Source organism: Lepisma saccharinum, chromosome 1 (genome assembly GCF_977018435.1).
Source record: "Lepisma saccharinum chromosome 1, izLepSacc3.1, whole genome shotgun sequence".
Lineage (NCBI taxonomy): Eukaryota > Metazoa > Arthropoda > Insecta > Zygentoma > Lepismatidae > Lepisma > Lepisma saccharinum.
In genome coordinates, this window is record NC_139229.1 from 186,199,024 (window position 1) to 186,225,076 (window position 26,053).

General features: G+C 37.0%; 1 protein-coding gene across 1 annotated transcript; it reads right to left on the reverse strand.

The window, feature by feature from the left end:
- Positions 1 to 11,917: 11,917 nt before the first annotated feature.
- On the reverse strand, positions 11,918 to 22,021 carry Spase22-23 (Signal peptidase complex subunit Spase22-23). Its single transcript, XM_083126301.1, has 5 exons — positions 21,703 to 22,021; positions 18,512 to 18,587; positions 16,308 to 16,394; positions 14,622 to 14,725; positions 11,918 to 12,249 (listed from the first exon to the last, which is right to left on the reverse strand). Exons 1-5 carry the CDS (start codon positions 21,843 to 21,845, stop codon positions 12,120 to 12,122), a joined length of 540 nt encoding a protein of 179 aa, XP_082982427.1. The 5' UTR covers positions 21,846 to 22,021; the 3' UTR covers positions 11,918 to 12,119.
- Positions 22,022 to 26,053: the final 4,032 nt, after the last annotated feature.

The window sequence follows — 26,053 nt, forward strand, 5'->3', positions numbered from 1 at the left end:
GCAGGTCATTGATAATTACTTTTTGTAAGAACTACTTTCAGATAATTGCAAACTATAGACCAGACAGGAACCATATTAATCTAATATACATGTTCGAGGGGTATTCGGAAATAAGTTCCAGTATGCTGTTAAAAAAGACAAATCAGAATCCTTACACAATATAGCCACATCTGTTGAGGCTCATGTCATAAAAATTGACTACCTGATACTTCATAATCCATTTGTGTCATGAAAGTCACTGTTGCTTCATTGAGCACCTACAGTTACCCAGGTGTCTTTATCAGTCCGGAAATTTACTTTTTCTAGAAAAGTCAAGGAAATGTCAGGGAAATTTACTGTGTATAGAAAAGTTAACATTTTTGTAGTGCATTAACCTTTAGAGGATGGCCAATTTCGAGTGAAACCACCCAAATTATGGCATTCCGGGCAGCTGGTTTTGATCGAAACCGCTTCCATTAACATGTCATATCTTGAAAACTACACACGATATTTCACTTTCATCTTTTTTGTTAATTAGTATACATATGAAAATATGACATACTCAAATTACAAAACAATATATCAATTATTATTATTAAGATGCAGAGATTGAAAAGTCCTTTGTTACACCTGTAATTTTATGGGATAGATTTATAAAAGTTGCTATAACTTACGAGGGTCACTCTGAAAGTTTTGAGAGTGGAAGCCTTAAAATGAAAAAAAATATATTCATTCCATTACATCTTCTCAAAGTACTCTCCACCACACACTATACAACGTGTCATCCGTTCAAACCACCTTTTGAGTGCTGAACGCCATGCGTCATGCTACAAAGACACTGTTCATATGCAGCCACTGCAGCTTCAGGTGAGTCAAATTGACGACCACGAATGTTTTCTTTCACTTTAGGAAGAAAAAAAATCACATGGGGCCAGATCTGGGCTGTAAGGGGGATGGTGTAATGTTTTGACTCGTGACTCGTTCAGAAAATCTGTTGTCTCCCTTGCGGTGTGTGCAGAGGCATTTTCATGATGCAGCATGATTCCGCGCAGGCCTGTCTTCGGACGGTTCCTCCTCAAAGCATCAAACACTTTGGGCAGACATTTTGTCGTTTACCATCTGGCAGTGACTGTTTTTTGTGCCCCCTAGCAGAGAAAAAAGAACAGATCATCTTTTTGCCAACACTTCTTGATCTCTTCACTTTTGTTGGAGGATCCTCCTCAGGGAAGACCCAGACTGATGACTGCTGCTTCGTTTCAGGATCATATTGGTATATCCAGCTTTCGTCACCTGTTATGATGTTAAAAATGTTTTTTGATCTTCCTCCACTGAATTTGTCCAACATTTCCTAGCACTAATCCACTCGTGTCCTTTTCTGCTCATTTGTTAGGTTGTGGTGGATCCAGCGACTGCAAATCTTCCTGATAAGAAGTTTTTCATCCAAGGTCTGTCTAACTGCTGCCGATACAATATTTAGGCTTGTCTGAATCTGCACATATGTACATCGTTGATCTTCTCTCAACGTTTGTTCAAATTTCACCACATTTTCATCTTCAAGGGAGTCCCTTTCTCTCTTAAATTCTGCAAACCATCAATAGATGGTGGCTTTTGAAGGGCAAAGATCCACAAATGCACGGTGCAATCTTTCACGACACTCACTTTTACCTGAACCAACTTTGAAGTCAAAAAATCCTAGCATGGAAATGCTCTCGTTTCAGAACCATCCTTGGTCGAAATTAAATCATCTCTGCTGCTGTGTAAACTATCATGCTAATTCAGCCCATTGTTGGAGCAAGTTGAAACTTGCAGAGTTTGCTGTTGAAATGCCAATCTAAATATAAAAACACCAGCAACGTGTTGCATTGGCTTATTGTTGTAGATTCTCAAAACTTTCAGAGTGACCTTCGTATAAACTACTGCATCTTTTCGAAAAAAAAAATTTCTGCAAACATGAATAAGTAAAATGAAACATTTTAAGTAACATCCGACAATTGAGGATCTAGGGGGGGGGGGATGCGGGGGCAAAGGCCCGATTATCAAAATTTGCCCAGACCCACGTGGCAGCAATTAACACACCATTTCTTCAAACTACACACTATACATACGTTCTGTCTTTTCGTTCATTAGTACACATGTAAAGGTATTATATACTCGAATTAGAAAACAAAGTGCTGTTTGAAAAAGCCCTTTGTTTCCCTTTTGATAATTGGGGATAAACTGAAGATAGAAGGCTATAATTGCTCAATCACTGCATCTTTTTGAACAATTTAAATTCTAAATGTAAGAATTAGTAAAAATCAACATTTTAAGCAACATCAATTAAGGGTCCCGGTGGGAAGGGGGGGGCTCCAAGTTTGAAATTTTCCAGAATTGCTGTTTTGGAAGCTTACTTTCAAGTTAAATCATACGAACGCTGTATAGAGATCTTTCATAGGAGATATCCCAATGCTCCTTCACCTGGAAAAACAACAGTGTATGATTTAAGGCGAGGAGGGACAATTTCTCCTAGGTCTTTCTCGCTGGGGCAGCTGCTGATCACTGTTGCCAACTTCGTTCTTTTGGAGCCAGATCTGGCTCTTTCGTGAACTGTGGCACCCACCCTCTGCCCCACGATGATGCCACCACTGGCTCCGGCCCATAAATACCAACTTTTGCCATGAGTGTACATTTTGCACGTGACGTGATATTCGTATAGCTATAGGCTGCGTCACCCACCTCTTCCTTCCTCCCCATGTATTTTTATATATAGCGCTGTGGCTAAGATGAAGATGACAATTTTGTTATCTGGGAACCCTTTATTTTCGATTTTATATTAACATCATTGGATTGTTGAGATGGGTGATGCCGCCAAATCTAGGTGGTGAAAACTAAGAATAAATTGCCATCACTTTAAAGCTAACGGTAATAGCAGCACCCCCACCCCTCTGACAACTAAAATTACCCTAGTAGGCACTTTATGCAGCCTTCGTTAATCTAGCTCCTTGAAAGTCCTCTTTAGCTATATTAATGGTGAAATTTAGCTCTATTATGCACATCAGGTTTGGCAACACTGCCAGGATGGCCGTAGGTGGCAAGGAGAAATGCACTAGGCTTATGGGACCATTATTTTATTCGTTCTCTTGGGAATATCAAACATCCGATGACGTAGAAAAGTACATGGACGGAAAAAGGACACGTTGAACTATGTCATAGTAGTAGGAAAAGTCGAAACTCCCATTTGATGAGCCGTAACTTGAAGTTGAAGTTGATGTCCCATAAGGAATACATGGGATTCGGTAAATACTAATTCATCATATTTTTCAAAAATCGTATAAGGCTTAATAATCAACTTAGGAAACCACTTCCACTTGCCACATGGCATACTCTTCATTTCTGGCGGAGATCTTTTTAGTAGCATTGCTCATTCCGACGATATTGGAATACATGCATGCCTGGTGCGTAATTGTCCCTCTTCGCCTTAATAAAAAGGTTTCGCGAAACAGGAAACGTTTCATATTGTCAGTGGTTCAACATTTTTCAGTGATGAGGCCTGGTTCCATTTGTGTGGATACGTGAATAGTCAGAATACTCAGATATGGGCTACAGAAAATCCTCATGCATTACATGAAGTTCCACATCATTCTGAGAAAATGGGAGTATGGTGCGCAATTTCAAGGAGAAGAATTGTGGGTCCAATTTTTTTCAACACTAGTGTTGATTCAAAAGTGTATGGTAACATCATCACTCAATTTGTAGCTTTGCTTGAGGAAAACGAACGTTACTGTTGGTTCCATCAGGATGGAGCAACGAGCCACACATCAAATGAGTCAACGCAGAGGTCAGACATTTCTTTGGGGATCGATTGATATCGAAAAATTTGTGGCCACCTCGCTCGCCAGACTTTTTTTTTTGCGGAGCTATCTTAAGAACATAGTGTACAAAAGCAATCCAAGGACAATCCGGACCTACAGGAGAATATAACCAGAGCAGTGAGTGACATCCCGGTCACAACACTGCAAAAAGTGGCCTCCAATATGTGTCGTCATGTTAACTTGTGCCTAGAAGTTGATGGTAAACATTTTCAACATCTTCTTTAAATGTTAAACTTTGTTGTTCATCCTTATATAAGAACAAACTGTAGTCACATGTAAATATTTTCATAATATAATAATTGAAATGTGAAGATTTTATAATTGTTTATCATTTTCTTAAATTGGAGTTCGGGACTTCAGAAACTCATTGTATATTTCAGTTCAATATACAGAGTATTATCGGTAGTTACAGTAGAAATTGTATATTAAATACTTTAATATAAGGTCATGTTTTGAACCATTTTCATGTAGAAGTATAAAGAGAAATTCCACAGGAAATAGGACAATAGACTTTAAAAAATTAATTGAATTATCTGGAAAATTCTTCATGTGGTATATATTTTCAGTTCAGTTACTTATTTGACATACTTCCCCTCATGTGACCCAGACGACTAACTTCTTTATACATATGCAGGTGTTATTAATCAGCATTATTGCCGGTTGTTATAGGAAGAGTTTGAAAGGACTATTTAGTGCATAGCCTGAAAATAAGTATAACTTCATGAAAACCAAAGGTGAATGTTCATTTTAATCGAAAAATTTGAACATTTCAAGGATGTCTTCATGTTTAACTTTCACTTTAAACACTTTTGTTGTTACGTCAGTAACATAAATTGTTATTCTTTCCAAACTATTGGCTCTAAACTAAAACTGCTAATGCATGTTCTAAAGAACAGAAATACCATTCAAGCAATATAATTTTTACATATATTTCTACCATAAAGCAGCAGATAGTGTTTCTGACGTAACACGGTTGTATCAGTAACGATGCATTGAGAAATGCTTAAATTCATATTTCTGTTCTTAAAGGTATATTCACTTTAGTTTCTAGCTTAGAAGATGCTACCCAAATCAAGTGTGGAGAGGGTTCAAAACAGAAAAAAAGCATATTTCTAAAGAACTGAATATACAGGGTGTCTAGTAAAGATTATACCTATTTCTTCACTTTCATTGTAAGCTACCATAGTGCGGTGAGATATGTGACAAGCACTGATTGCAATGTAGACTGCAGAAGTTTCACTTGAATATCCACCGTTCTCATGCAAACTGTTTGTGCAAAATAGTGCTGACCAAACAGCAGAAAGGATTTTGTGTTGGACATCTGCGATAACAGTTCAACGCAGTTTTTGACTCCCGTTTTGGTTTGATCCAAAGATAAGAACTACATTAAGCGTTGGTATGCAAAGGTTACCAGTGCAAGCGCAAAGGCAAAACACTGGTTGCCCATCATGTTTTTGGAAGCAGTGGATAGAGTTTAGCAAACCTTCCAGGAACTAGTTTTGAAAAGAGTATCGTGGATTGGAAATGCCACACACTATGGTATGGGATGTGCTTTATAAGCGTTTGCAACGTGTAACTCTGGTTCACCAACTGAACCAGATAAATAATTTCCCTTGGCCTTCAGTGTGAACATGCAGAAATAACTATTCAACCACAAAGGTCGGCTAAATATAAATTGCAAACTTGCAATATATGTTAACAAATGTTAAGAGATATTATTTTCCTTTTATTGTAAAGAGCATGTTCATACAGCATCATGGGGTTGAGAATATGTTTTGAAAAAGCTACAATCTTCTCCAGACACCCTGTGTGTGTTTTAATATTACTCAACTATAATAAGCAAAGGAAATCGAGAACTCCAAAAGTAGAAATGTAGAGTTGCCTCCTCCCCAATGATGTCATGTTGTAATCCAGGGGGTCCCAGGTTCAATATCCTGTGAAGGCACATAGTGGTTGGGACAGCCTCAATTACCCTTCTGTACCTAAAGTGGTCAAGAAGTCAAGCAAACTCAAAAAGTAGACTGAAAAGTGCACAAACTAAGCCAGAACTTGCTATTTTCTACAAATTAATTGAAATAAAAAACAGTTGCGAGGGGTTGTCAGAAATCCAAAAATAAGATTTTTGCATGGGAATGTTGTACAATGCTCATAAAAATGTGAAATTGCTTTGTTAAAGTAGTGGTGTATAATGCTAAAGTGTAATGCCAGTGTTTTCTAGAGAGGTTAAGTCAGTAATGAAGGCATGTTATGTCAGTAACAATTTTAGTAACTTTTGAAAAATATGTTAATTGAGATAAACAAATGATAATGAGCCCAAATTAAACAGCATATATATGGCAAAAATAATTTGTATTAACATTGTTTTTATTTCTTTATATCTTGCAGAATTTTTTCAATATGCATGGGACTGTAAAACTAACTAACTAACTCCCTAGCCTCCTTAAACCCGAAGGTTCATGGCTGCAGCAACAGAGGCCTTCCATCTGTCCCTATCTTGAGCAAGTTCTACATACTCTTTTCCATCCCTACCTATTTCCCTTAGGTCCATCTCAACGTTGTCCCTCCATCTTCGTCTTGGCCTTCCTACAGGTCTCTTACCATCAGGTTTCCCAACAAGAATCCTGTAAACTCCTCTTTCCTCTCCCATTCGTGCCACATGGCCTGCCCACCTAAGTCTTCTTGATTTAATTATTCTAATAATATCTGGACATGAACACAAATTACATAGTTCTAAATTATGTAACCTTCTCCACTCACCAGTCTCCTCATCCCTTTTAGGTCCAAATATTTTCCTAAGGATCTTATTTTCAAATACTCTCAATTCATGTTCCTCTTTCAATGTAAGGGACCAAGTTTCACACCCATATAATACTACAGGCAAAATTACTGTTTTGTATATTTTAACTTTTAGTTTCTTAGATATTAAACGAGAAGACAAAAGTTTATGAAGAGAGAAGTAACATGCATTTCCTGAATTAAGACTACTTTTTATTTCCTCTTTAATATAATTTTCATTTGTTAATATTACTCGTAAGTATTTGAATTTGGAAACTGGTTCAAACAAGTTGTTATCAATAATTAGATTTTGATTATTACCTAACACTTGGTTTCGGCCTGTAAGCATATATTTAGTTTTCTCTTTGTTAACTTCCAAACCTATCTCTTTAGCAGTTTTGAAAAATATTTTAGCATTATTCTTAATTGTATTCACATCATCCCCCAGTAAGTCTACATCATCTGCATATGCTAACAACTGAGTCACACCATTTAATTTTAGTCCTTCTTTAGTTTCTTTTACCTTCCTAACAGCATATTCTAAGGCAAAATTAAAGAGCAATGGAGATAATGCATCTCCTTGTTTTAACCCATCATGAATTGTAAATTTGTCAGACATATTAATACCCACAGGAATTTTACTTTCTGTTTCACTGGTGCATATTTTTATCATACTAACAAGCTTCTTAGGTATTCCAAACTCTACTAATATATTATATAATTTATCTCTTTTGACCGAATCATATGCTTTTTTGAAATCAATGAATAGCTGATGGACATTTTGATTATATTCCCACTTTTTTCAAGTGTCTGTCTGATGTGAAAAATTTGATCTGTAGTTGATCTGTTACGTTTAAATCCACATTGATAATCACCTATAATTTCATTAGCACTTCCTTATACTGCAAAAACTATATCCTATTTGTGTTATGTCAGTAACAGTCTATTTCATATTCTGTTGTGCAAATCAAAATAACAGACAACCAAATTTTAGTGGCTATTATTATTATTTGCATATGCAATGAAAAATGCAAAACTGTCTCTCAAGAATACTTCTGAATTTTATGTCAGTAACCATGGAATGACCCTATAGTAAGTGGCTATTGATATTTCCCACTTATTACAATTTTAGAGTTGTGTTTGGTAATGTTACAATTAATACAGATTTTATTACTAAGTTTTACTATAATGATTTAGAGATCGGATTTTAAAGGTAAGTTTTTTTTTTATTTTTCAAAATGGATCATGGAATAAATAAGAGCAAGTGTTGATAATTATCTTTTACCAACAAGATTACATGGTTTTCACTTCCCTTTTTTTAAAAAAAAATCCTTTCAGCTCCCTTTATGGACTAGTTTTTCAGCATACATTCCTTTTTTCCTCCTTATCAAAAAATATCTTCCTTGGTCCCTTTATTGACAAAATATCAAATATTTTGTATGACTGTTTTTTCCCTGAACAAAACATTCAACAATTGGTGCAGTTTAGAGGAAAGAAGGAACAATTACCTTACCTTCCCTCCGAGTGTTGGGAGCATGTTGCAGGGATTGTTGAAACAATGCGATCTGGGCTTAAGCAGTAACAAACGCATTGTAAGCGGCATGCATGTTGGGTTGAAAGTGTACTTATCTGCTAGATTTAAACTTTTATATTGAAGTTTTTTAGAATAGTTTCAACTTTACTGTGTTACAGTATTGAGTGTCAGTGAATGGCAAAGCCAGGTACAAGTGTCAGCAAGCTATGGAATGTTGGAATGTAGTAAGCAGTTGCAAGGAATATTTCATCGAAATGGATGGTAAGATTATTCGCTGTAATATACCTTAAAGAACAGGAAATGAAAAAGGACTATAGTTAATTTTTGCAATCCACTGAAAGTATTATTTTCAATGGAAGCACAATATATACCATTCATATACCAGGTGTTTCTAAAATAACTTATTTCATGGAAAAAACCTGACATCTGTCTTTTCTTTTAGGTCTAACTGAAAGATGCTCACCATAGAAGAAAGAACCAGTATTGTTTGCTGGAGACTGGCTGGCCAAACCTTTGCACCCATCCAGGAAAGGTTTCGGCAATGATACCACAAGGAGGCACCAATGAGGGAGAATATCCATCTGAATAACAAATTCAAGTGGACGGGGAGTTTCCACGATGTGCAACATCCAGGTCGTCTGCCAATTGCACAGGAACATGTCCAGACCATCCGTGAGGCTATTGAAAGGAGTCCTACTGCATCTACCCGTCGGGAACATCCAGAGATCTCCCACACCAGTGTGTGGCCTACCATGTGCAGGTACTGCACCACATGGAACCCGAGGATTATGCTGCAAGGCAGGAGATGTGTGTGTGGATCTCCTTGACAGTGTTGTGAATTAAAACCTAATGGACAACGCACTCTTTAGCGATGAGTCGGCATTCCACACCTGTGGGATGGTGAACCGACATAACACCCGTATCTGGGCAGATGAGCAGCCACATGAGACAATGGAGTGGGAAAGAGCAACGTCGAAAGTTAATGTGTGGTTAGGGATCATGAAAGGGAGGGTGTACCGCTCGTTCTTCTTTGCAGAGGACACAATTCAATCCAATGCTTACCTGGACATGCTGCACCTCTTCGTGGAACCTCAGTTGCTAGCAGACGGCATCCTGGTTACTGTGTTCTACCAACAGGATGGTGCTCTTGCCCACTTTGCTCACATTGTGATTATCTGGATGAGATATTTCCAGACCGCTGGATTAGACATTTCCAGACCGCTGGATTGGACGAGGTTCATAACAGATATGGGCACCAAGGTCACCAGATCTCACACCCTTGAACTTTTTTTCCCGGGGGTTTTATCAAATCGCAAGTGTACAAGGTCAAGATCAACTCCGTTGAACATCTCAAGGGACGAATTATTCAGGCTGGAAATAACATTACACCCCAAATGCCGGAAAGGGTTTTTAGGGACTGTGTCAAAAGGTGGGGTTTCTGTGTTGACATGTTGAACTGAGGTGAACGTAGATCTAGTGGGACTGTACATTTAATGGGTTTGTTTTTCTTTCATTAAAGGGTGTTTTCACAGAAATGAGTTGTTATTTTAGAATTCATTCATACATATCCCTTTTTATATATGAATGGTATATATTCAGCTTTCATTTAAAGTAGTATTTTAGTGGAGTGCAAAAACACTTTTCCTTTTCGCCCCTTTTTAGAGGATTTTTTTCCCTTTAAAATCCCGTCTCTAATAATGACGTATTACACTGAGTGCACTGAATTGCAACCACCCCTCCAAACTACAAGGAATGGCCCAGCAGCTGCTCTGATCACATCACTGGAAGTATCGTGGTGAATGTACAGACAGAACGCTACATGTTAGTCGAACAGCACACGTTAAAATGCAAGGTGGTTAGGATTTAATGTTGTTCCAAAAGGGCATGGTGTCCGAGCATCAGGTGCGTTAATAACCCAGACAGCGGCACTTGTCGTATGCACCTGTTCCAATGTAGTGAAGGTGTACAGAGTGGCAAGGACCACCAAGAGGCAGAATTGCAAGGGCGTACGGAAGGCGACACTGTGGGGAGTGTAGAGTCAAATGGCTTGTGGCAGCTGAACGCACCATGTCATCCTGGAATTACGGGACCAAAACAAACCAAAGCAGTGGTTGCACAACATAGCCCATGCAACTGTGTGGTGCACACTGCCATGCATGAAGTTCCACAGCGATAACCCACTCGTCACAAAGCATCATTGCAGACTTCGTCTCGCTTGGGCCCACGAAAATGCTGATTGGACCATGAACGATTGGAAAAGGGTGTGTTGGTCCAATGATTCACGGCATTTGCAGCATCAACAGAACAAGGCTATGGACCCTTCCTGCATGGTGGGTGCTGTACAGGCAGGTGGGGGCAGCTGTATGGTGTGGTGTTGCTTTTGTTAGCATGGACTGGGACCATTGGTATGTATGGACCGCAATGTAACATCCGTTGTGTATCAGGAGGTGTTGATTGATTAATTTGCTTTATTTTACTTCACTTTTTGGCTAATTAGCAAAGATGGGGATGAATGATTACATTTTGAATGGAGACTCACAAACATCCATGCCCAGGCCGGGATTCGAACCCTGGACCCCCGGTTTTGTAGCACGATGTGCTAACCACTCTGCCACGGGAGCTGGCTATCGGGAGGTGTTAGGGGACCACTTACACCCCACACTTCTTACCACAGGGTGACGGCAAGTTCCAAGATGATAATGCACGGTGCCACCAAGGTGGGACTGTCCTTGCTTGGCTGGAGAAACATTCCACAGAGATGCAGCATATGAATAGGCCCCTTAACTCCCCCATCTTAATCCCATAGAGCAGTGGTTCCCAAAGTGTGCGGCGTGCCACGAAATGCTATAATATTTTCACTGAAATGACACTTATTCCATTATTATTTAGTACTTTTTACACACAATATTTTTCTGAATTTTAAATATATGTGTACGTGTTTATTTTTTTAACTCAAGGCAAGCAACCTGCTAACCACACTAACTGAGCACTGCAAGTGTTAGATAGGCTTCTTTTCTGACTTGAAGCCACGGAAAAATCTTGAAATGAAAAAGGTGGGAACCTCTGTGGGACATTGTGAAACAAACTCTTTGAACCATGCATCCTGCACTGACGTCAGTTGGCTCGTTATGGGATGCCATCAGATCCCCATGGAGAGACATCAGCACCAAGCCAAAGGTGGATCAACAAAGTATTAAGTAGGTGGTCGCAATTCAGTGAGCACTCAGTGTATTTATCCTATAATTGTTAAATTATTATATGTTAGCACAGTGTGCAACAATGCAAGGGGCCCCAGGTTTGAATCCCAGCCTGAGCATGAGTGTTCTTTGTAAATGTCAATCATATTGCCACCCATCCTCATCTTCACGATTAGCAAAAAAGTAGCAGAAAAGCAAAGTAAAATAAACTAAAATGATCAATCTATGCATGAATAGCTTTACGTTGGAAAATTTTGGTTCTTGTCTGGAAAAGTCAGGGAATTTTGTTTTAACGAAATTGTAGTCACCCGGTTACCAGTGCTTATACTTTAATTTAGTAGTGATAATTTTATACCGCAAAGCACGTGAACTTTCAGAAAAGGGTAAGTTCAGAAACTGTGAAACCTTGGTCCATACAAACTTTTCTTTGTCAACCCTCAATGCATAATTGTGCATGCTTAGCAACGTTGTACACAACAAATCCACAGATTAGATTTATTTGGTTAAAGTTTCTCTTTTTGTAAGTGGTAGAAGGAATATAGGATAATTTGCATTACTGCATCACAGTGACAAATAAAACATTTTTTTTATCAAGATGTTTTATTGATTTCTCATGAAGTAACAATTTTTGTTAAAACAACCACACATACAATATGTAACCAAACAGACCCCCCACGTACACTATGAATTATGATGTGCATGAAAGTGTTCCTTTTATTCTTGACAAAGAACGTGTGCAATCAACCACATAAAATCCTCCACTCACCATTCTTCACTTTTTTTTTACACCCGAGATGTGGTGTATTGGGGTGGAAACTTGAATTTGTGTTCCCCATAGGCTAATACATTTGGAAGCAGTCCTGCATTAGGGATCACATTCCACGACAAGACTAAAGTTACATTATCATTTCCTCTGTGGAATAAAACAAAAAATTAATTACTAAATTCTAAAGAAATATTTACTGAAGATTTGTTAAAATTTAAATAATAGTTAAACTTTATGATAACACTGGGGAACAAAAAAAATATTTCATTTTGTGGCATAAAGTTTAATAACAGTTTCAGCACACAAAACAGCTGTGATTGCCAATTGTATGATTGGTTCCGTTGAATTGACTCCAGTTATAAAAATAAACACACCATGGAAAATGTAGGAGGTAAAATTACTCCACGCTTTTCTCGGTAATATCAAAATTTGATAATGGGCTGAAATTGTTCAAAATTCTCAATTTTACGTAATGTATACAGTGCTTAGTGAAATTGAGTAACATAAAGTAAAGAATTTTGCGTTACTATGGGGACTAAAATCAACAGCCATGTAATAGCTGCATATGTGGTGGAAACCGAATAGTCAAGAGTGAATTGCATCTTCCATTGTCATATTACAAATACAATCAACCTTGTACAGGCCTAGCAACAATTTACAAATAAATAAGTAAGTTTCTTAATGGTACAAAGATTGTAATCACAAAAAGAAATATTAAATTGTTCTTGGAAGTTCATTTATATGTATGTCTTATGTGTCCGCCATTTTGGTTTAGTTGCATTTATTTCATAAATTAGAGCCAATTCAGGAAATATATTATTATATCATTATTCAGCAACATGAAATTGCCTTAAATTAGCTCTCAAACACTGTGCCGCAATTTCACTGTTCCCCAGTGTAATATATGCCACCATACTAAATTCTGAGAGAAATAACTTCAAACACATTTCCTATGTGTTTTGTGGCAAACATATAATTAATGTGCTTGGCACAAGCGTGATGCATAAATATTACAAGGGAAATTGTCCACCAATATTTTCATTCTTTACCCCCTCACATCTGGTGTTTTTTTAAGCAGCATAATTATACTGGTGCGGGTGTAAAGGCGATAAACGTGTTGGTGTTTTGCTTCAATTCTTGAACCTTGCTCTGCAGAAAGCAAAGTGAATGAACATGGCAGTGGGAAGCCTGCCTGGTAATACTTATGGATCCCACTGCACTAAAACTAACATAACAGACATTCACATAATTCCAATCATAAGTGCACTGTCAATTTACCAGCGAGAGGATATCTACATTACAAGATACCAGCAGATCAAAGATGTATCAAGAGGTGGCTATTACCTAGGTATAATACCACCAGCACAAGCATTCTTAATTTTCATGAATCTAGAGGTGGGCTCAACTTATTTTGAGAACACGACCAATAACAATACACACAAGACGTAAATCATTCGCAAAACACCCCATTAAGGATTAAGGCATCTGCAGGCTGGTTTTGATGGCAGATTCATTAACCCCTTCAGAACTTACCCCAAGTGAATGTAGTTGTCAGATTCTCATCAAATATTTTAATCACAAAATAATTCATGTTGGGATTTTTTGTGTTCACCTTTATCTCAGTAGATGTTATTCGAAGCATGATAAAAAGGCATGTATAGGATACGTTTGGAAAAACCTTGTGCCCTGGTGGAAATTGCTAGTTATTCTTGTGATAAAAGTGTTACACATAACTGTGAAACTTTAAAAATGGAGTTTTTGAGTATTTCTAACAACACTGACCAGGAACTAGATAGTAACATACTACAAGAATCATGCACTGATCATGAAACATGACCAAATTAGAACACTATAAATTAAGAGTAATAGTAAATAAAATACAGTGTTTGTGCACATATATATTTCAACAAACACACAATCTTTGACCACAAATCCAACTGTTAAGATTTGTATTTAGATTAGAAAATAGTGATTTTCATGCAGCCAAAGATAACTGGATAAAAATCAGCACTTTTATCCTTTACTTCTATTTCTCTATATTTTCACAGATTTATGAAGATAATTGGAATGTGTACTATTCTATATTAAAGTAACTGCTATACTGTCATTAAAAATTCTAACAGCAACATCATAAACAAAGACATCTATGTACTAGTGATGGGACATTAATCAGTACCATATTGGTGTGGGCAGATATAGGCATATCAGTGTATCAGTAAAATTACCGATCCGATATATCTATTAATATCTTATAATTTAGTGTGACATTCAGCCATTTTGTTATAATTTTAATGCATAATCTCACGGCCTTCTTTTTAAAAAGTAAATGTCTACATAAGGAACTTCTTTTGCATTGCACTTGCCTTTAAACACACATTCATTCAAGAGGTCAATGAACCATTCAGGTTCTTCAAAGGATCACTGGAATTTTATAACGGATTGGTAGAATATTGGTTCTCAGTATCAGCCCATCCCTACTATGTACTAAACCAATTAAAGTGCTAATTTAAAATATTTACCTCAAACCATTTCCATCATCCCAGAAGTAGTACTTAGTGTTAACGTTTTTGAAATCCAAAACTGCATTTTCTCCTCGTTGTATTATTTTGTCCCAAAGAACAACCTGCAAAATACAAAAATATTGATAACCGTCCTTCAATTTGTAAGCTACAGAACACTGAACGTGAAGCAAGAAGCGACGAGATATGGAACCATCAATAAATAAAACTGTCCATAACAACCTTGATATTAAGTATCAAGATACAATTTATCAATGAACCATATAACTGGGTCATTTCACGTCAAATCAACCAATGCAGTGACCCAAATGTCGAGAACATCGGTAAAAATCTAGAGCTCGCTATTTGACACCTACATCAATACAAATGTGTAAGATTAGCAATTGTAAGGAACAATGAACACTTTAGGTCCACAGAATTGATGCAGAATTGATGTACGGTTGATCATTTAGATTTTTTTTACACAAAAAGTTTAATACACCTATTTCAGTAAACACTTGGAAGTACTAAGCAAGACACTAGAAAACTTAAATTCATTCCAAGAAATACATTAAAATTTGCTACAACAAATCTCAAAAATAAGTACAAATAAATATTCTATTTTCACGAACGACCATTTTTCAGCTTGAAAACAACAATTTCGCTGGCATTTTCCTGTCCCATTTAGTTGTTTAGAGAACTGTTCAGGTTTTATCCCCTACCGAAAAGTGAAAATTTCAAAAATGCAATAATCACAAAAAGTTGACATTTTGAAATCTTTAAACAGCTGCAGTACATCAATAACTGTTTTACCTAGAGAGCTCAAATTCATGTCATTCTCTTCTGATTCTAATGAGCTGCAATTAGAAATGGAACAAGACTGGTATTTGAATTTTGTAATTTTTCCAACACTCAAAAATAAATGTTTTTGAAATTGTTCAAAACACTCCTAGTTATTTTTTAAAAAATATGTTTTAAAGACATTATGACTGTGTGCAAAATTTCACAATGGGTTGGCAATGAGTTCCCATGGAACTATTATTTTTTTTTTAATTATAATGTGCATAAAATTTGTTAAATTTATAGACTTCCACATTAAAACCGTAAGTATAAGCTGAGTGGATGATGTTGAGGTCTTCACATCAATCTATTTTCTAATAAAGACTACAAATACAATTTTAGAAATATCACTTTTGGATTACAAAATTCAAACACCACAATGTTTCATTTCAAATTAAAGCTACCTGAAAACAGAACAGAATGACACCAATCGAGTTCTCTAGGTCAAATAGTTTTTGATCAATAGCTGTTTAAAGATTTCAGTGTCAAATTTTTGCAATTCTTGAGTTTTTAAAAGTCAATAGCTCAAAAACCAAGAACATAAAAAATCTGAAATTTTGTATTTTTTGTCCTCTTGATAGGCACAATGAATAACCAAAAAATATTTGAAAAAAAAAAACAACTAAATTCTAAAGGTAAAAAAAATATTTTGTGTGGAATGAGCCAACAGAGAATGGAGAAACAAATATTAAATATTGAAGAGGTTTTCACAGGCTCACCTGGCCGATTACCCGAGGAAACCTCTTCAATATTTGCCCCCAGGAAAGCTTCAAGAATTATTTCAAATATTAAATATATCAATAAATACGCAATGGTGGTCCATAAACTCTGCGTATTCAAAGTGTGATTAAAAGGTGAAAAACTTACCTGATTAAGTTTGTTACTTGGAGTGTTGTATTCAGCAGTCAGGTATAGAAATAGCTGTTTCACATTCCAGTTAAATAGGGGAGTTAAATGTACCACAAGTTAAGGAAACTCTTCTAAAAAGAATTTACAATTTTGAAACAAGTCAAATAAAATTGCTAGATTTCAACTGGACTTGAACATATACTGATATATTGATTCAGAACTGGGAATAGACAAATCTTAAAACAATTCATGCTCCAGCCCTTTTTATTCAAGAGCCAGCACATATTGAGCCTTCCACAGAGCAGGTGAACTGGATGCAACATCTGTGTAAATGAAACCGCTAGCTATGTAATGAAATAATCTTGTACAATTACATGGACAGTTGCAGTTAAAATGAGCACGTACCTTGTTGCAAGATGTGTTGGAAATTATGTCCTCCTGCATCCACACATTTATGGCATATTTGTAGGAAATTTTCACTAACACATATCAGTTCCTCTTCCGAAATTGCTTTAATTTCTCTCCTGATATTTTCTTGCAATTCTTCTAATGTACGTCTTCAGTTTTAAAAGCTTGGTAGCTCGCCACGCAAACATCATGAAAATGTCCGTTTCTTGTACAAGGCGCTGGAGATATTTTTGACCATACTTCAAGGTCATCTAATTTCTCCTCATTAATCACATGCCGTTTTACCCTTCACTTCTTATCAAGAACAGACCCTGATTAATTAAATTTCTTCACAAGTATCCCAACACTGTCTGTCTGAAGCAGGAACAACTGGGAATTCTGCTGCAAAATGTATACTAACTTCCTTACAATAATGCGTAATGATGTAAGTTGTGCAAATTGTACGCATAGCATGGCATTTTTAGACTGCAAAAAAGCACCAGTAATACATATTAACACCTCACAAAAGACGTGCAAACTGCACCAGCTATCTGAATACTGATGCACTTACGCATCCAGTGCCAAGGTCAGCGTAAAGATGTGGGTCTAAATGCCAGCGGAAGCACTCCACCACCCAGCCCGTTAGCTGCCGCTTCACGGAAGACTCAACAGTGAAAGGCACTGTATATTGCAAATATGGGCTATGAAAGCCATGAATCCAACTAAGATAAAGCTATACATTTTGAAATGTGATAATAAATTCATTTATGCATTAGTACAAGACTGGATTAAAAGTAATTAATTCTTGCATTGGAGTGGCTCCTAAAGAAAGATCTACCAGTAACAGCATGAATAACTATGAAATAGATTCTAACATACCAACCCTACCATATTGCTGCAGATTTTATAGCAACAGTGCAAAAATTTATAATGGCATATTTATTGTTCTGATTTAATGACAGAAAACATACGAAAATTACAAACCACATACTGCACTCACCATGTTTTCTCCAAACATTCTACGTCATCGCCTTGTAATCAAAGGGTCCTGGGTTCGATACCTGGTGGAGGCACAAGTGGTTCGGATCACACTTTAAACTGTAGGTCCAGTCTCGATTAGCCTTACTGTGCATAAAGTGGACTTAAAACAAGAAATCAATCAATCCAAACATTCTAAAACTTTATTAAAAATAGATCTATATTTACCACACAATTTTGTGTATTTCTCAGTTTCTTTTTCTATTTTTTACATTATCACATAGCTGAAGATATTTTTCTATGGGCGTATTTTTTATACTGAAACTATGTGTGCAACTGACAATGATTTTAATTATTGCGAGCGACAGCAGCATATCTATATCCTAGTACTGTAACTATATACAACAAAATTATAATATGAAATTAAGATCCAATTATGTTTCATGCCTTTCACTGTGGAAAATTGGCCACCTGAAAGTTCAAGCATGTTGAGTAGTCATCTCGCAGTTTCACAAATGGAGGTTCTGGGTTTAGGTCCTGGCTAGGGCATAGTGTTTTATTGTTTTTGGTGTTTTACCTAATCTTCATTCAATCTCACCAGTGTAATTAATCTAAAGTAGTCAAATAACCAAATATGGACAAATATCTATGATGATAGTATCCTATGCATAGCGAAGTAACCAATAAAATGATTGTTTCCATTTGTCTGAATAAACACTATTCCAAAATACATCAAGTATTTACATGTGCTCTTGTAGAAGAATGGATTCTTTGGATAAATATAATACAATGAACCAAATGTACTTTATCCTAGAAAACCAAAACTATGCATATGTATTATAAATGCTAAAAAGGATATCTGTCTGCAAATCGAATGTCAAGTAACCAAGATCATTCTTTTCCCTTGATGCACTGTAGTCTGGAACATTTTTTCTGAAATGGGAAAGAAAAACATTCCATCAAAAATAATAAAGGAAATATTTTCTCAATCTTCTACATTTATTAAATTTACATCCAAATAATTACACTCTGGTAATGAAAAATATTTTAAAACACTTTCAAAATTTATGAACAGACCTACTCCAAACATGAAAAACATTTCATAGGGCCGCTGACCCACTGGACCCCTCAGGAATTATGTTGATTCTTTTATTGACAGATTTTGATGTTTTTCAGAATATGAAATTGGTTTCAGTGCACAGAAAAAACAAATAACTGAGATATTTGATCCCAAATTAGGGCCCGCATAAGTAAAACCCTGAAGTATTTTTTTTAGTACAAAACAAACAACAAAAAAACGCTTCTATGCATACACAAATACTGAAAGAACACATCAAAAATAACTTATCAGTACCAAATCTAACAATGTAAAATTATGGTTGTTGTGTTAGGTGCTATATTCACTTGCACAAAGCCTTCGGGCTGTTCTGCATCACGATAAAGTAACACGCTAAGATAACATACATACTTTACTTTACAGTAATAGTAACACTTCCGCGATCTAAAAATAATTGAAAACGTTAATCAACAACAAAATCTTCATAAACCATGTAAAATATTTCAATTTCTCAAGGGGATAAAGAGGCTGAAGGGTATCCATTTCATGTGTCATAAAAAAGGAAAACATGTCATAAACGTGATGGCTTAACCTCTTTCTGGAAGAAGATTGCATAGGACAACACTAACAGAACAAAACCTAACTTGCTTGACATTACATGAACATATGGGATTGTTTTATCGGTACTACTTTACTATAGGGGTGACACTTATAAATCATTTATTTCGCACTTTTTTACATTGCTAACGTACTATTTTGGAATGCGGAACATTTCTTTAGGTGAAATAATGAATTTCTAATGAAAATAATGTCTATTTCTTACATTTACGAGTACTTACTGTTACTTGTTATTTCGATTCTGTAACACACATTATGGCGATAGCGTACTGGTTCAGCACGCGTTGCAAGTTTTTTTGTCATTTATGCAGTGTTGCAACATTGTTCACCGGAAAATCCCTACTTTCGTGCCTGGATTTGAAATTATGCTAATACCTCGCAAACCATTGATATTAGCCTCACAAACCTTTGACGTTAGCCCCACAAACCAGTCACGTTAGCCACACAAACCATTTTCCGTAAGGTTAGGTAAGCATAGTTAAAAAAAAAAAAAAAATACTAGACTAGTGAAAACACGGTGAGTTTGAAACACTGACTACGGGGTTTACGTCATCTAACACACGGAACATTGTGCTCTCGTGCAGAAAGCAAATGGCGGCAGCAGAAACAGCAGTCGGACAGAGATTTTCGCAGAAAACAACATGCATTCGAATTAAAATGGATCAAAACTACATTCACGAGCTTCCACAACGCTACAGAAAATGATTTGCGTAAGTACTTTCTCCTGTAAAAAGTAAGGGTAAATATGTGATATCGCCCGGACGGATTTCTTCAAATTTACAGGACAAAGTACTTACTGAAATGAGTTTCTTTAGCATTCTGGACGTTCTTGGAGGTATTTTCTTTCACGGGAAACTAAAAACTTCGTATTTGAATGCTGCCGAACAAGAATTAATCACTTTTTACGTAAGAAACTTGCATTGCCTGCCATATTATGCCGTTGTTTCCATTGTGTGCATGCAGATGGCGAGAGCGTCGAAAGTCACACGGTCTCGTCAGTGTTTCCAAACGTGCATTTTTTTACGAGACTTTTCTTTCCTTTTTTAACTATGCTTACCTAACCTAGCCAGAAATGGTATCCATCAGTGGTTTGTGATGACATAATGAACACGAAAGTAGGTATTTTTCGGTTAAGATGGTTGAAACACTGCATACCCACTCCAAAACGACAAAACACAAGCACGGTGCGATGATCCATGACGAGTGCATGCCATATTGTCTGTTATCCAATTTGAACAAGGAAGACAAATGATGACTCGTAATATGAAAAGTTGACACTATTTTATGGAAAAAGGCATAACTTCACCTTAAAGAATGTTCCGCAATGCAGAAAAGGTAAGTACCAGTGGTAAAATTAAGGAAATAAATGAGTTAAAGGTGTCCGGGCGTTATCGAATATTTACCAAAGTAAGAAATCCGTCACCCCTATAGTAAAGTGTTACCGTTTTATCTTACAAAAATACAATTAGGCAAAATATATAAAGCACGTAACCATTGTGGGTGGTATTAAACTACAACTGTCCCAAGCACAAAATGTTTTTGCAGAAGGCAAAATGGTACTAATCTGATATTCCCTGGACAGATTTCACTTTTACAGAAGAAACTACTTACGGTAATAATGGAAGGTGTTTTGTGTGATGTTGGAATGTTTCATAGCAGAAATTCAACCATTGACGCATAGCCCCACAAACCATTTCCGGTAAGGTTCGGTTAGGTTGGGTCACGTATAGGTTACAATAGTTAAAAATTGGTTTCGAAAAAAATATGCGTAGCCCCACACACCATTCTTGCATAGCCCCACGAACCATCAACACATAGCCCCACACCATTTGTGGAAACGTACATTCTTCAGTTACAAAAACATTTTTTTTTCTTTAAAAAAAATGCAATTACTTTGATCAAAAAAACGTGAATACACATTAAAGAATGTTCCGCGAAGCAGATAGGGAAGTACAAATGTCAAAAATTGACAAAACGAAGAAGTTATAGGTGTCCAGGGAATATCAGATTTTTACCAAAAATCATTCTGCAAGAAAACCAGGGTTAGGTATAAAATACTTAAATACGAAAATACCACTCCAATGAATACTCATCTTTGTTCTAAGAATAATGTGTACATATAAAATATTTGCAGAAATGTTCCAGCTGTTGTCATATTGGTGTGTGTACTTCAAGAGATACACGGAGCACAAACCATACACTTAGAATGATAATTTCAACTATAACAGAAAAGCTGTATTAGTAACACTATTACCGATGAAATATGTACAAGGTACAAGGGTAAAATGTCACGTAGGTTGGAGTGGCTAAATGGAAATCAAAAAATATTTCTGCTATCCATTATTATTTTTACACGTTTTAACATTTACTTACACCATTACTTTCACAGTGTTCATTGTGGCTTCTGTTCTGTAATCTACGAACAGTGTGGAAAGGAAGCAGAAAAATGTCAAAGCGGCAAGAACACTTAATGTGTATGCTACAATAGCATTTCCTCTTGTTAATATGGAATGCATATTCTCCAAGATTATAATTCACTACTTCAAGTCTAAATATAACTTAAATGTCACAATACATGCATAACACACTCCGTTTCACCACCTGCTAACATTAATAGCAGCACAATATGTTAAAACTTGTTCACACAATCACATTGACAACGTTGCAAAAGTGTTCGGTCATAGCACAGACTACTTCATCCGAATTCTCAAACGTCTTCTTTTTTTTCGTGGCGGTGTACTATTGGAGCAAGCAAATAACATCTAAGAAAATTCTAAAAGCTTATGAAACTAGCCCCATCTTTTAAAAAAAAATGAAATTAAGATCCGCGTCCACAGATCATACATGTTATTAATTAGTCGAGCGTACCTGAGATATTTTTTTTGGTCGGATGGGACATTTTTCAAAATAATCTTCAGGACGGAGAACTTAGCCTTTTTCGGAACACTGCACACACCCCTGGCTTATTTTATTAATGTTCCTTCTGTAGTGTTCCAAAATAGTGATTCGAAATAAACCTTATCATGCAATGAGCATTAGCGTTTACAACACTCATAAAAATATGTGACTGACCAGTGGCGTTATCTAGAAATAAAGCAATATTAATGATATGTAGCGCCACGCCACGGCTGTCGTAGCCATCCATGGACGTCCGCAGGATTTTCTCCAGAGAGGCAAGCAAGGTATTCCCCCCTTAAAAAGAACATTGTTTTTAATTGAAGTTATCATCTGCTGCTGCTGAGTTGGTGTTTTAAGTCCACTTTATGCACAGTAAGGCTAATCGGGACTGGACCTACAGTTTAAGGTGGGATCCGAACCATAGAAGGGGGCTGTGGCCTCCCTTCCGGATGTCTATGGTCGTAGCATAAAGTCATAGTAACTACTTGTGGAAGGGAACAATACAAACCATTTGTTACGAAAATGACATTGAAGATTTTTTTAAAAATTTGCAAGAATTTCGATTATGTCCTTGCACAAATGAATGGTTGTTTCTCGATAGCCAGGCTCCAAAAGTCTGCAGTCTGCAATACTTGGTAATTTTAGTTTCATGACGATCACGTCCCGATTTAGTTGGAACAGTCTATTTCTTCTAATCCATGTCGCGACTTTTTCTTCTCGGCTCAGACCAGGGGCGGCGCCAGAAATTTTCGACCGGGTGGGCAGAAGCTCCTTATTGATAGATTAGGGTGGGCAGTATAAATGTAAGACCATAGATAGTATATATGTGAATGTATACTCTGACTCAGCTATCTGTGGAGCAGGCAAACGAGAACAAGTTTCTGCGCAAGTAGTGACGCGAGACGTCTCCATCAATGAACAGTGAGAGAAGTGAGAGATACAGGATTACGTAATGGTGGAGGAGGAGGGGATCGCTTTCATTGCTTCGCTCTCTCGATTTCCCTCCTCCTTCTCTGTTGCTATGCGCGGCCCTGCTCCACAGTTAGCAAGGACAGGGTATAAGACGTATGTATCCCCCTCTCTCTTACACTCCCGATTTTCCTCTTACTTCTTTTGCCTTTCCTTTTCTTGTTTTCCTCTTTATTCTTTTCTAATCTATTGTCGCATCTTGTTCCATTTCATTTCGCTTTGTCTCTGATGGATACAATTATTTCAAGGAAGTGTTTACCGAAGTGCTCCCCTGTCGCCGTCCCTGGCTCAGACTTCCTATAAAAGAAGACTCTTGTCTTGCACCTCTATAGACATTTTACTGGTTATGTAGGACCAGGCCTGTACCTGAGGAGGGAGGCAAAGGTGACATTTCCCCCCTCGAACTATGAAATAATGTAATATGAACAGATTAAAACATACGAAAACAGCACTGATATTTCTTTAGGTTTTGCAAGAATTTCGGTTTTATCGAAGCTGGGCCGACACCAATTTTTTTTTTTTGGGGGGGGGGCTCCCACCGGAATCGAACACATGACCGCTCACACCAAATGCGAGAACGCTAACAATCTGGCAACGCAAAAGCTCGTTTGTTAATGTGCAGTAGCAATCAAATCACAAGAGTCGGCCCCCGTGGCGGAGTGGCTAGCACATCCTGCTACGACGCCAAGGGTGCCGGGTTCGAATCCTGGCCTGGGCATGGATGTTTATGAGTGTCCTTTCATCATTTCATCACTCATCCCCATCTTCGCAAATTAGCCAAAAGTGGCAATTCAATCAATCAATCAAATCACAAGAAAGAGAAATGCAAACTGATTTATGGAGTAATCATAATCAGGTAAAAATAGTGACAAGTAGTATAACGGCAAATAGAGTGTTTTTCACGGTCGTCACCTGTGGAGCGGAGGCTAACTCACCGGACAGAGCGCGTCTGCCGGCAAACTGGATGCAACTTGCGCGTAAATGGAACCGCTAGCTATGTAATAAAATAAACTCGTAACTACTATTACATTGACAGTTTCAATTAAAATGACCACGTACCTTGTTACAAGAGGTGTTGGAAAAGTTGTCCTCCTGCATCCACACATCTACGGCATCTTTTTAGGAAATTTTCACTAACACGTATCAGTTCCTCTTCCGAAATTGCTTCAATTTCTCTCCTGATATTTTCTTTCAATTCTTGTAATGTATGTCTTCCGGTATAAAAGCTTGGTAGCTCGCCACGCAGACGTCATGGAAACGTCTGTTGCTTGTGCAAGATGCTGGAGGAATTTTTGAGGAGTGTGTTTCAATCGTGCTCCAACTTCGTCTAATTTATTTTCAGTGAGCACGTTTCACCCTCAGCTTCTTATCAAGAACAGACACTGTTTCCCTAAATTTGTTCACAAGTTTTCGAACAGTGTCTCTGTGTGTTACAAGAACATCTGTTAATTCTGTCGTAAAACGCCTTCTAACATCCTTACAAGAATTCGTAATGACGTAAGTGTTGAACATAAAAATTCGTTGTTTTAAATTGTATGTATAGGTGTGTTTTACCTATGTCACAAACTGAATTGATGTATTGTGTCTTCGAGCAGCCATGATTGAGACCAGTTCTTGTAAACATACGCAATTCAAGTGGGCGGGCAGGAGATACTAACACAGTCATTCGTGATTTGAAACAAACGTGCAGTTGGTACAGATGTAACGAAAGCTACATTGTGGATATTTCCTTGTAGACGACAAATAAAATTGGCCGCAACATGGCGGCTGTGCTCTTCCTGACGTCACATGAAACCCACCTATAGCGTGATATTATTAGACTGCAGAAAAGCACCAGTAATACGTAAACTAAAGCAAAACAATCTAAAACACTTGTTAATACCTTAACACTTCACAAACACGTGAAGACTGGACACCAGCTATCTGGATACTGAAGTACTGACGCGTCCAGCGCCAGGGTCAGCGTAAAGCTGTGGATCTAAATGCCGGCAGACGCGCTGTCACTGCTCGGCACGCTAGCCGCCGCTGCATGGGCGACTTGGCCGTGGAAGGCACTGTAGCTATGAGAAATTGTTTTTGTCGAGTAAGGTGGACAACGATTAGTTTTGACGACTTATTTTACAGCGAATCATTGAAGTCCCAATCTGAAAATTGAGATTTTTAATACATTTTAACTACTCACAGTGGTATTACAATAAAATCATAGCACTCCGTTTGCTAATTCAAATTATTGTAAATTTTTAGGTACCGATAAAGTAAATCTTTGAAGGCAGTCTTATACGTATATGTTAAAAGAAAAGAATGCAAACATGTTAAATACGGCCTTGAACGTTTGAAATACTGAAACACCACTGAACAATAATAAGTAATAATAATAATAATAACAAAACAACAAAAGAGTACCAAAACCTTTGTTCCCAGAAAACAGCACTGACAATGCTAATAATAATAAATACAATATTATTTGCATTATTAGTTATTATTATTAGTTATAATATGATTATTATTATTAGTAGTAGTAATAATACTCACTGTCTATTCATTTGTGGTTGGCAATCCGGCTATCACAACGCCGCGTAAGCCTATTTTGTATTAAGAATACGTAGAGTAAACCTGAGACTGCTAGTATACCCAATTGTCAACCTCACTTCCATGTAGTATACCCTGGACTGCATTTTGCAGACCAACGAGGCTCTGGCATCGGGTCTTATGACCAGTATAATTCTGTGTGTTGTCCTGTTTTTTTGTCCTTATGTGTGCTGAGTGCTTCTTTACAGCGTCAGCTTTTAACGAAAGTCAGAAAATTTAAATATTTTAGTAATACGACATTCCAATTATGCTATTTTAGATATGGTAA

Bases quoted from the DNA above. Each gene is read 5' to 3' on its own strand.
- Spase22-23 (XM_083126301.1), bottom strand. From the start codon at position 21,845: ATGCATTCCATATTAACAAGAGGAAATGCTATTGTAGCATACACATTA. The intron at 18,588-21,702 runs GTAAGTAAATGT...TTCCCATTTCAG, and splicing joins AACACTGTGAAAGTAATGGT to AAAAAATGTTCCAGACTACA. The intron at 12,250-14,621 runs GTAAATATTTTA...TTTATTCCACAG, and splicing joins GATGATGGAAATGGTTTGAG to AGGAAATGATAATGTAACTT.